The sequence below is a fragment of the Coenobita brevimanus genome, chromosome 93 (assembly GCF_032717465.1).
Source record: "Coenobita brevimanus isolate Jiangsu-jjx chromosome 93, ASM3271746v2, whole genome shotgun sequence".
In the NCBI taxonomy this organism is placed as follows: domain Eukaryota; kingdom Metazoa; phylum Arthropoda; class Malacostraca; order Decapoda; family Coenobitidae; genus Coenobita; species Coenobita brevimanus.
The window spans coordinates 28,383,571-28,396,520 of record NC_137046.1 but is presented as its reverse complement, the minus strand read 5'-3'; the positions used below and the strand labels follow the sequence as shown (position 1 = coordinate 28,396,520).

The 12,950-nt window shown below is 41.5% G+C and overlaps 1 protein-coding gene across 1 annotated transcript in view; it reads right to left on the bottom strand.

Annotated features, from left to right (window-relative positions):
• Positions 1-12,950, bottom strand: part of Wdr81 (WD repeat domain 81) — a 523,698-nt gene that overhangs the window by 319,136 nt on the left and 191,612 nt on the right. Inside the window, exons 15-16 of the mRNA XM_080282279.1 lie at positions 12,207-12,352; positions 3,691-3,875 (exon numbers count right to left, since the gene is read on the bottom strand). Of these exons, the coding sequence (XP_080138405.1) occupies positions 3,691-3,875; positions 12,207-12,352 (331 nt within the window). The remainder of the gene's footprint in view (positions 1-3,690; positions 3,876-12,206; positions 12,353-12,950) is intronic.

The window sequence follows — 12,950 nt, the reverse complement described above, 5'->3', positions numbered from 1 at the left end:
CCATGTATGACACACCATCTTTTCACCTCTGGCTTAACAGCCTTGGTCCTTTGCTGTGGAGAACTAGTAGCTGTATCTCTCCAGCCCGAAGTTTGCAAGGCTTTGCTAGCTTCTGCATAGCATATGCCTGCCTTCGCCAAAGCCTGACTTTCAGTACAGTTAGGATGCTGCTGTACTATATCAGTAGCCAGATTAGGTACAGGTATCTGCCACAAAGGAAGAGGGTTAGTCTGACCTTGCACGCCCATATTGTTAGTCATGCCCCAGGTATTTGGATAAGGGCCCTGGGTTTGCATGCCAATATTAGTATTCATGCCCCATTGATTAGGATTCTGGGTTTGCATGTCAATATTAGTATTCATGCCCCATTGATTAGGATTCTGGGTTTGCATGCCAATACCATCTGTGTTTATACCCCATGCATTTGAATAAGGAACAGAAAATAAATTCTGTCCAAAACCTTGTGGTGTACTGGAAACATCTGAAGTATACACAGGTATGTGAGTGGTTGTAGTACTATCAATAATGACTGGATTTTGCATATCTTGAGTGACCAAAAGTACTGTTGTAGTCTCAACTTCCACAGTCTCCTCACTAGGATTACCCTCAGCAAGACTAGTGGCCATTTGGATCTAACTGATTGCTCTGGGACTGTTGAATAAGTATGACCAGAACGCAAATGCAAACGTTCAAATCCTCATCCAGTCTTTCAGAAATATCCTCATCACCTTGATCCTCAATATGTCCTTCACTCATTTAATATGTCTGAGCACTTTTGTTTGATGTATCAACCCACTCATAAAATGCTGAGTCTAGTGGGGTTAATCTCTATTTCCCTAATTCTACGTCCCCACTTCACTGTATCCATCTAACCTTGTCAGTAATATTCCCCTCCCAGTTACAGGAAGATAAACTGACATAAAAAAAGGATAGTTATGGTAAGTGACAGAGAACGGAACACATATAAATTACAGAAAGTATATTATAAAGGAGCGTTGTGGTGTTGATGTGGATGTGATAGGAAGCGTTATGAGGAACACACTGAGGTGGTTTGCCCATGTGGAGAGGATGGAGGGTGAAAGACTGACGAAGAGAGTGTATGTGAGTGAGGTGGAGGGGGAAAGAGGGAGGGGGAGGCCGAGGATGAGATGGAGAGATGGGGTGGAGAGGTATATGAGAGAGGGTGGTGTGAGTTGGGAGCAGGGGAGTGAAATGGCGGGGGACAGGGCGACTTGGAGGCGATTTGTTTGTGGCCACCCCAAACGGGATTGAGGCATCTGGCAATAGATAGATAGATAGATATTTATTTCAAGGGAATTCTGAGAAACCTTTATTTCCACTCATCAACTAACTAACGTGTGTTGATTCAAGTGTGTGTGTGTGTGTGTGTGGATTACTATGCATGGACACTACCTAGATATGAAAGTCCAGGATGATGTTCCACATTCCACGTTCCACACTCCACCAGACTCCTCCAACCATACACGGCAGCCCGCTCGCTGTGGGAGTTAGCAAGCGAGTGGTTCGCCCTGCATCACGCCAGGCCCGCCGCTTTCGGTCTCCCTCGGCTCGCTTCGGCCGTCCGCGCCTCTAGTTGCTAGAAGTCGCTAGTTGACCCACTCCTCACCGCACTGGCTTGAACTCTCCTTATCTCGCCTCTCACACACGAGCGCGAGATTCTTGCCAGTTTGCGTTTGAAGATGGAGATATCTCGCACACCACAGGGCGAGATAACTGCCAGTTTGTGCTTAAGATAGGAATCTCGCACTGGCAGAATAATGGGAGGAATTAATATGCACCACTCCAGTTTATCTGCTCACTTAACTCACTGGTAATTAGTCCCCTTACAACAGTAGAGTAAGATTTTCTGTTTCACCTTCAGGAACGAGCGATTGCAAGGGTTACTGGTTCACAGCATATCCCTTTAGCACGTATCGTATCCCAGCACTGAGCACCAATTTAATGTATCGGTACACGGCTAGCACTAAATATCGTGCCACCGCTAGCACTAATAAAATGTATCGTCGCACTGCTGGCCACCAATTTAATGTAGCCGTTATGGAGTAGCAGTTGACTACATATTAAGTGTTCTGCTGTTATAGTATAACTAGACCACCGTGTTGGATCGACGACACTGTCTGTAGTACACGTCAGCTACTCGCTGTCACTGCCCGACACTTCCTACCAAAGGTCCTCTGCCACGAGAAGGTGGAAGCTGGTCTGTTATTAAGTGGTAGCGTAAGGTGACAGAAATGAGCAGATTAAATCTCTCTTTATTGGGTACAGAATAATATAACTGCGACCCGAGAGATATGTAAGAGCGATACACCCTCCCTTGATAACTATAAAACGGCCTCTGACGCTATACACTCACCGAGCCGACTAGGGCGCGGTGCTGAGGTCAGCTAAAAAGTGAGGTGCCGAGCATTACATATACTCTGGGCTTATGCAAAAAGTAGAGATAAATGACAACTCTACTAGCACATTATACACCTCTATAAATTGGTATTAAGTACATTCACATATACCAACATAATACAGTAAATGGTTCCCCAGGACTTTACACTTACGCACAATTCAGATATCTTATCACTTCTCCTAACCTTCAATTTATAATTGAAACAGGGTGGCACTTATGGTCTGCCATCCACCTTCTTCCTATACCACAGCTAACAGCGAAATGATATTTCGTTGTTCGTCATTCACACTTCATTACACACTGTTAATTATGATTAAACAGCTTTAAAAATTATTATGTAAAATGTGTGATACTACAACTTCTTATGGAAAAAGATGTTGACACCAGAACATTTCGCCCACTTCTCAAAGCTCTGTGCGTGTTATGCTAACACACTCGTGTTGCAGTAATTAAATCGTATTAAATAATACTAATTATTTGCTCTCCGTGCTGGACCTGAATCGTGCTGGACTAACGCGTGTTGGACGCAAGGGTACTGTACAAGTGTAATGCAAATGAGTCAGGTCAGTCTGCTCTCAACCACCATTGACATTCTGCTTCCCTATGCTGCCTACTGAATGAATTAATGGAAAGATCAAACCTGGTTGAATTATCATGCAGAGCAATAATTTCAGGCCAGTGACAATCAAAGTGAGATTTGAACACATTGTGGCATCTTCACTAAACTGTCAGAAGAAAGATAAAAAACATCAACAGAGTTAATACACTAATCTACTTCACAAAAGATTAGATGGTGCTCAGTGTTCCTATAACATCTGAACCTAATAACCATCCTACAAGAAGAGGATTTAGGGATTTCAAAACCAAAAATGATCAAAGCATGGTTAGCCCTTGGTTAACACTTGACTCATATATACAGAGAGGTCACTGATGTGCCAGTAGAGTTGATTACTTAGTGTTCAGATTTTGATTCTGAGATCTACTGTACGACGAAAGAAATACATGTTGTGCTGTGATACCTTCAAGATAAATGCTATGTCTTTGAAAAGTATGCCTTAAATTTTTTTTTTTAAATATAATGCTTAAAATCATAATGCCAATGATTACAATGTAAGCTACAGGTAAAAATAAGATATGCAATTAACTAAGGTATACTATATTCTATTTTATGACCATGTTTATCAACTTTTCTAAATCCAGAATTCATTTTACTATTCCAAATGTTGACTTCCTGCTATAATGATCCCAAATACTCTTTAGCACTGACTCACTTGTATCATGGTGTGTTGAAACTGTAAATTTGGGTGGTGAGCGTCCAAGGTATGGGGATGGGGTTAGTCTTGGTGGATGTGGAGATGAAAACAGCTGCACAACCCCTCCTGTGGTTAGTCGGGTATGGGCATCTACCAGTTGCAAACACACATTCTTAGCCTTCACTGATGCTCCTCCTGACAATCTGTGGCAATTTACAATATGTATACACAGTGGCAAATTAATAAATAAATAAGTAAATAGTAGAAGAATGGATATGAAAGATGTGCAGATTGGCCTGAGTGGAAGGTAGAGTCCTGGAGGACTGGAAATCAGGTATAATAATTCCCCTGTAGAAAGGAAAATGGAAAAAAAAAGTTTGTGGTAACCATAGGGGCATCTGTCTTCTTAGTGTAATAGGAAAACTACAGAGCAGGATATTTATTGAAAGAAGTTGGGAAATAACAGGAATTAGTTGCAGAAGAACAAAGAGATTTCACGATGGGAAGAGGTTGTCTATCTATCTATCTATTGCCAGACGCCTCAATCCCGTTTGGGGTGGCCACAAACAAATCGCCTCCAAGTCGCCCTGTCCCCCGCCATTTCACTCCCCTGCTCCCAACTCACACCCCCCTCTCTCATATACCTCTCCACCCCATCTCTCCATCTCATCCTCGGCCTCCCCCTCCCTCTTTCCCCCTCCACCTCACTCACATACACTCTCTTCGTCAGTCTTTGACCCTCCATCCTCTCCACATGGCCAAACCACCTCAGTGTGTTCCTCATAACGCTTCCTATCACATCCACATCAACACCACAACGCTCCTTTATATCCTCATTCGTCAGCCTGTCTCTCCATGTGACTCCACAGGCTCCTCTTAAATAACTCATTTCCACGGCTCTCACTCTTGACTTGTGTCCTTCCAACAACGTCCAAGCTTCACTTCCGTACGTTAGAGTTGGTATCACAATACTGTCATGTAGTAACTTTTTCACTTCCATGCTCACTTCCCTGTTTCTTATCACTGCTTTCAAAGAACCAGCAACCTTTCTTCCCTGCTGTACCCTTTCAAGCACTTCACCCTCCAAACCTCCATCCTTACTCATCACACTACCCAAGTACTTAAACGTACTCACATTTTCCAATTCCTCACCATCCAACCTCGCTGTACATTCACTGACTTCACCTCTCTCAAAGACCATCACTTTACTCTTCCCTACATTCACCTTTAGATTCCGTTTCTTACACACTCTCTCAAACTCATCCACCAAGCCTTGCAGCTCCCCTTCGTCTTGTGTTGATACAATACTTATCCTAAGATGTTAAGCAGAAAAGTTTCTCGAGGAGGGAAGGATACAGTATGCCGCCTTCATGGATTTGAAGAGAGCATATGGCAGAGTGGGTAGACAATGAACATGGAAAATATTAAAAATATACCTTTATGGAGGAAATGGGAAACTGTTGAATGCCACGAGGAGTATGTTCGAGGGAGACAGGGATGTAGTAAGCGAGGATGGTGAAGTGAGTGAATTTTTCTATCTGAATGTTGGATTGAAACTGGGATATATCATGTCTCTATGGTTGTTAAACATGTATACAGATCAAGCTATAAAAGAGATACAAGGTAGGGCAGTGGATGTCAGCGTAGCCCTAATGAGAGAGGGCAGCATCTGGAAACATCCTATTCTGTTGCTTGCAGATGATACTGTATTGTCTGAAGATGAAGGGGAACTGCAAGGCTTGGTGAATAAGTTTTGAAGAGTATGTAACAAAAAGAATCTAAAGGTGAATGTATGGAAAAGTAAAGTTGTGGTCTTCAAAGAAATGAAGTCACTAAAGGCACAGTGAGACTGGATAGTGAGGAAATTGAAAATGTGAGTGCATTAAAGTGCTTGGGTAGCGTGATGAGTAAGGATGGAAGTTTACAGGATGAAGTGCTTAAAATGGGTACAACAGGGAAGAAACGTTGTTGGTTCACTGAAAGTAGTGATAAGAAAGAGAAGTGAGCATGGGAGTATTAAAAAAAAAAAAAAAAAAAAAAAAAAAAAGCTGCAGCATGACAGTATTGTGCTAACCACTTTAGCGTACAGAAGCAAAGCTTGGACCTTGTTGGAAGGACACAAGTCAAAATTGAGAGCTGTGGAAATAAGTAATTTTAGAGAAGCATGTGGAGTTACGTAGAGAGAGAGACTGACAAATGACAAAGTGAAGGTGTGTTGTGGTGTAAATGCAGATGTGACAGAAAGTGTTAGGAGAAATACTCTGAGGTGGTTTGGCCATGTGTAGAGAACGGAGTGTGAGAGATGAATGAGAAGAGTGTATGTGAGTGAGGTGGAAGGGGGGAGAGGGAGCGAGGAGACCGAGGATGGAGTGGAGAGGTATATATGGGAGAGAGGAGGTGTTAGTTGGGGGGAGGCCATCAAAATGGCAGGGTACTGGGTGACATAGAGGTGAATAGTTAGTTTTCACCCCTTACAGAATTAAGGTGTCTGGCTATTGATAAAGAGATAGACAGACAGATAGGTAAATAAGTAATTAAATAAAAATAAATAAATACATACAAAACTCAGTTTGTTGTAAACAAGTGGTAGAGTTCTCACACCTAATTTACTGCAGTGAGTATCTTGACAAACATATACAGGAGAAGGTTATCACTTCCCCCCAAATTAAGATATTGTACAAAATAATAAGTTTTTTGCAAAGCCACATATACATATTCACTGGTTATGTTTATGAACAGGCCACATATCCCATGCCAAGCAAGTACATTTACCAGGTCCCACATAACTGGGAAGCTCATCCAAATATAGCTACATCAAAGAGGGCTCTTCTGTTATGCGCTTAAAATCGTAAAATCCCTCATCCTACTTGGGGGTATGAAGAAGCCACTGTGAATGATTGTTTATGAAAGTTTTATTTTTGCATCAGCATCTTTTTTGAGTGCAAACTGAGAGACATCATACTGTTTTCAAGTTCTGATTTATCATCTTTGTGCATCTCCAGTTGCTACTCAGTCTTCTTCTTTTTGTTTCCTCAAGCACTTAGAAAATCAGAGGTTACATAGGTCACACATTTTTCCCAGTGAGCTGCAAGTTTCATGTTTTACTTTCCCTTCACTCTGACTACCTGTCTGTTCACTTTGTTGTGCTTTCTTTTGTTGTTCTTTAGGCTGTTATCTGTGCTTACTCTTTTCTTCCTTCTTCATTTCTGCTTACATCTGGTTATTTTTTCTTTGGTTTTTACTGTACTTTGCACCACCCAACAGATTTAAAGTTCTTTCCTTTTTCCCCCTTGTAGCCGTTTCAGTTCCATACCATCCCTTCTCTCATTTGTCTGCTGTTGGGTGGAAGGAACAGTTTCTCTGACACTTGTCCTTCATCCCCAGTTCAACGACTGGTTGCTGATCTACTGTTATCCCTAAAATGTTCTTCCCCTGTTTATCTCAACCTTGTTGTGCATCCTCTAGTTTCATAGCACAATGCTGAAGTTCTCTGAGGAGTAAGATGGGATCATGACGTGGTTGAAGCTGGATGCTTCGTGGATCTTACCCCTTGCAGGGCCTGTCCCTGTAGCCCCTTGGTGCTCTGCCCTAAAATTCTTCTAATGTGATGGGAAATTTGCCTCAGCATCCCCTCCTGCTCCTCAAGGCATTGCGTCGGGTCTCATCTCACCTCCTGGCTACATCTCATCCCCTGTTGTTCCTGGTGCATCATACAGATCTCCATGACCAACATGCAGAATGTGTGCATTCCTCTGAAGAATGTCATGCACCTCCTTTTTAAATGACAGCACATGTCTTACTAATGCCTCATCTCTTTCAAGACTGACCCTAGAATGACGACACATTGCTCTTGCCTATGCCCCACCAGGGTGTGGTCTGCCCTTTGGTCATCAGGCATCCCCTGGACTTGGAGCAGCTATCCTACTGGTGTCACACCTGACTGGCTGAAGGGTGCTATAAAACTGGCATCTCATACTATAGGCATCTCTCCATCTGCAGTAATTTTTTGTTTAGGGGAGAGGCTTATGGTTAGATGATCTCTTTTTTGGTTTGTTGGTTTGCCTAGAATGGAGTCCACTTAGGGATAATGAATTCTTTGTTGCATCATCATCACAGTGGTAGGTGGTAGCGACCATCATCTACTTACTTGATGTAGTGCTGCCTACTTCCATAGCCTATATCATTCTTTTTCTGTGCCTGCCCTCCTCTCTTCCTATTTCTCCCATCTTTCCTGTCACTACTTAATGCTTTTCTTTCCGTTACAGGTGGCTTTACATTAAGTGACAAGCCAAATGGTTTCCTGTAAGCCAAGAAACCATTTACGACACTGGGTGGTAACAATATAACCAAACCATACGTGTTCCCTACATGTCAAGTGGGTTGGTGGAGGGTTAGTGCCCCTCCCTGTAAAACAAATAACTCAGAGTCACATGGCCACCCCATATGGGATTGTGGCATCTGGCAATAGATAGATAGATCATCATCATCATCACTGTCATCATCATCCTGATCTTTTTTCCCATCTGTGGATAATGTGAGGTTGGGTCCAGAAAACAAGAAAAATGTGACAGAAAGATAAACTAACCAAAAGTCCGCTCAGTCAAACTGGTCACGTTTTCATTCAGTTGATATGAAGGTATGTTCAATTCTCCTATTTGGCTAGATCTGACAAACCCCAGGCTTCTTCTCCCTCAGGTAGTAAATATTCAATCGACTGCAGATCCCCTGCTCTCTACGAGCCAGTGGACATAATTCTTAATCCTTCTCAGGTTCCTCATGTTAAATCTGGTGAACTTCTCTCCTGCTGACCTGTATGCAACATTCATCCTTTCAACATCCTCTATCTCAGACCAGATGTCCCTCCCCTCAATGTCCCAGTTCTCAGCATCTCACTTTCAACTGCCACTCCTAAGGTTTGACTACGGTTCTGTTGTGCCAATTGTCCATTGCTACAGATTACTTTTCCAAACCCAAACCCAGAGTGGGCCCTGTAATAAGTAAGGCTACAATGTCTTTAACTCCATATATGCAGAGGTGCAGACTCAGTCTTAAAGAAAGATGTTTTCCCTTGACTGCCTCTGACTCTGCAGCATTCCAGAACAGGACGGTATAACTGTGAAAGTACAGGACACCATACTTAAACAGCTTTCTGACTGCAACTTCCTTAACCCGTTAACTGCGCATGGCGGTTTTTTGAAGGTGTCCGTGGTGTGCAGACATAGGGGTAAAAATGAAATTTCCCAAAGGCCAAATTTTGTCTTGAGAGAACACATGCCAAAGTATACTGTATAGTAACAAAATATTAGCTCAATATTTACCTTGGTAAAGCCATGGATGAACATCGAAGTGTTTGATTCCCTATTGGAATGTATGGTTTTCGTTTTCTTTTTCAGTTTCTGTTTCTGTTTTGAAGGCTCAAACATGCTTGCATGGGTCGGCCTTGGTCACCATGGCACTATATTCAAAATTCACCTGCACGGCCAGGGCTGTATTGAGCAGTCACACTCGGAACAGCCCAGGCTGTATACAGCAGTTAACGGGTTAACCAGATGTGGGCAACCAAGAGATCCACACTGAGAAAAACCTGGGTGACTTCAGATTAGAAATACACTGTGAAAAGAAAAAACTCTCTCTCTCTCCGTCTTTGCATACCGCCATGCGTAAGTCTGCATAAGGGTCGAGTTGTTTACGGCGATGCATGGCCAGCACAACCTGAGCTGTGGCTCGCAATCCATGGGTTAAGGATAGACTGGTACTGCATCACCTTCTTTTCCAACTCAGAAATGGCATTCCGTTCTTCTACAGTTGGGATTCACACCTTCTCCCAGATCACATTGTTTTGTGAACAACTTGAGTTGCTGCACTCTTTCCTTCCAACTTTTCACATTGGTGTAAATTGAAATACTGCTACAGGACTTCTGTCCAAGATGGGAGATGATTTTCAGGTATTACTTCACCTGGAGAGCCAATCAACCACACCTGATCCTGTTTTCAGGTTGCACATGCCACGACAGGACTAGATACAGTATGTCCACATACGAAAACCTAGAAAGAGACCAAACATGATGGTCTGTTACAGTGTTTAGTTCCTACATGATGTAACACTACTCATTATTTCACCATAACCATTGCTTGACAATCTAAGAGTCGTACCTTGTTTAGTCAGGGTTCATTGGAGATGGTGTTTTGATATACAGTAATACAGTACTGTACCCCGCTATACGATCCCCCTCTATGCAATACTCCGCCTTTGTGATGTAAAAAAATGAACACCCTTCCCTGCCTATCGATGGCCAGTCCCCAATTATCCAATATTTTCCTTAAAACCAATTTAAATTATATTTTAGACATAATTTTTGTGTTTAGGTCAATTTATAAATTGTTTTTAGACTTAGTTTAGCGTGTTTTAGTCACAGGTGGGGTGAACACTGTCATTTTTTAGTACAGTTTACTAAGTTTGATTTTTTTTTCCATTTTTTAGTACTGTACAGTTTACTAAGTTTGATTTTTTTTTCCAGGCTTATTTTTTATGATTTACAGATGTTTTTAGGGGGTTTAGGTGAGTTATAAACTAATTTTAGCTTAGTTTAGCTTGTTTTAAAGCTATTTGGGGGTTCACATGAGCTAGAAACTTGTTTTTGGACTCAAGTGGGTAGGTTTTGGACTTGGTTGTGGGGGGGGGGGGATCCCCAGGGCTCCCAAATGCATCCCTATTCTTTCTATGTTTTAACGGCCCCAGTAACTGATACCTTGGCTCAGTGATGGGTTTTCCCAAATGCATCTCATCATTATAATAAGGACGCACTGTACCCAACTTGAGATGACGTCATCAATAACAAGAATATCCGATAACTGAAGAACGGCTTGTGGCTGATCAGGTTGGTGTGGCTATCTAGGTCAAGCTAGAATATGACAGAATGTTCTAGAATGTACTACCACAGGCAGACTGGTGTAATGCCATTAGGTTAGGCTATGGTATCTATCTCATTAAATATATTAAATCAAACTAATTTAAATCTTATATCTAACTAAATTGAAATTTGTTATATCTATGATTCAGTTAAAATTTTATGAATACTAAGATAAACTGAAAAAAAGTCATGACATAACACTACTCTCAGCTATGTCTCAGTCAGCTGATACGGGGTAATGCAGGATAAAGTGACAGCAGTAAAAGTTAATGAAAATGAATGAAATTTTGCAAAAGTCAGAATTACAGTGAAAGCACCTAAAATAACACAATGCACTTTTAAAATATTTATAATGAATTTCAAGGACCACCCTAATATACACAGTAATGAATATATTAGCATCCAAAGCTGGTGTTTTATTTTAATCTTTCCTTTTAGAAATCATAACTGGGCAATGTCTGGTATGTGTATGATAGGTGACTGACTGACCTGTCATCATGAGGACTTACAGAAGAGCAACTCAGACATTTGGGAGCATCCTTATTACTACAATCCTCAGATTTGTGGGCTCCAGCACGAAAAACACATTTGGTTTGTCATTCTTTCAGATGCACTTGCCAGATAGGTGACCAAAGCCCGGTAATGATGATACTATGTAACCCAGCATCTGTCAAAGGCCCGGCATCTTGTGAGACCTACATTTATGTAACTGTTCTATGATGGAGTTTATTTTTGGAGACTTTTCAATAACTTATATGGGCAGGGCACTGTTTTCAAGCAATGTTCTCATCATTCGCTGACTTACCATAAGCCAACCTTTAAACTCCTCAATCAGTTAGATTTTACACTTAAGAGAAGGCACAGAAACATAACATGGATACCACAAGGCAGTGCTTTAATTATTATTTAGTTTTTCCAATATCTTTCCTCATTTTTTTTTTCTTAAATATCACCTTGGAATGTGGTCAATGATCGGAAGCCACCCCCATATATAAAAAGACAAACATATGCACACACCAATATCCAGATAGACATACACATCATCATCATCATCTCCATTGGCTTTCTGCTTCCTGGGTACCTCAGAACAAGGGATGGCCATGAGAGAAACGACTCCAGACTACATTTTTCTCACACATCTTCTCTATTTTCAAAGACTGTCTTTCATTTTTCTACTCTTTCACCAATCTACTGCTTCAATCTTTTCTTCCATACCACATAAGGTCATAAGGTCTGCCTCTATCAACACTACCCTCATCTCATTTTCATCAGCTTGCTTTTGCACTTTACTTATGTGCATTCTTTGTATATGTCCATACAGTCTCAATGCTTTCATTCATTCAGCAATTCCACATCTCATTCCCACCGCTTGTTCTTCCAATCCACAGCACTCATAAAATTTACTACTACTTACACCCTCCACCTTCCCCAAGCCTGTAGTTGTTCTAAGAAAGATCATTTCTATAGTCTGCAGCCAATACAATTCTCTGTTACTGACATGCAAATTTTGGTTAATAACTTAGTAAATTGTTGATCGGCAATTCTAATGGAAAGGACACCAGGTTACTCTAAACAATGAAGTTTACAACAAATATAACCTTAACAGACAGCTTATGAACTTACTTATGGCCAAAGTTGAGGTCTATCCAGTGATGGAGTCGAGATGACACATGATGTCCCTCTAGAGAAGCACGGTGATAGGCAAGGAACTCTTCCACGCTCCCACACCATTCAGGTACTCCAAGATCTCCTAGGTCCTCATGCTGACTCTGTAGAAGTTCTGTAACTTATCTGGGCACCACACAAACTTGCATACTTTAGTGGAATCATGCATTTCATGGTAAATTGGGACCAAAAACCTGGCCGTGAGATGCAGCTTCATGAGATGAATAAGCATTAAAACAATGGGTCTAATATGTACATGTACTGATGCAATGAGACATCAAACTATTTTACTTACCTTTAACCTACAATAGCTAAACTGAAGGAAAAACAGTATTTCCCAGTTGCTTACAGAGCTCCTTTCCTCCCTACCTCATCCTCCCAAATGATTATTATATCCCAAACTGGGACATGCAGCCACAACTGTTTTGAGGTGCATTGTGACATATGAGGTCTGTCCAAAAAGAAACTGAACCTCTTAAATAGCTGACTAACCAGCTGGTGCAGCATGATCACAACCAGGGTGCTATGTAGAGGTGACTTTAAGCTTCAGTCTAACATTAGCTGCATCACACCATGTCACTTTGTCACTGAGGTACACATCCTTGAGTGAACGTGCATTTAGCGCACTTGGCAATTTGTTGCATGCTGAACAAAGAAGAATCTTGAAAAGCAACGCATCTGTATGAAATTCTGTTTCAAAGT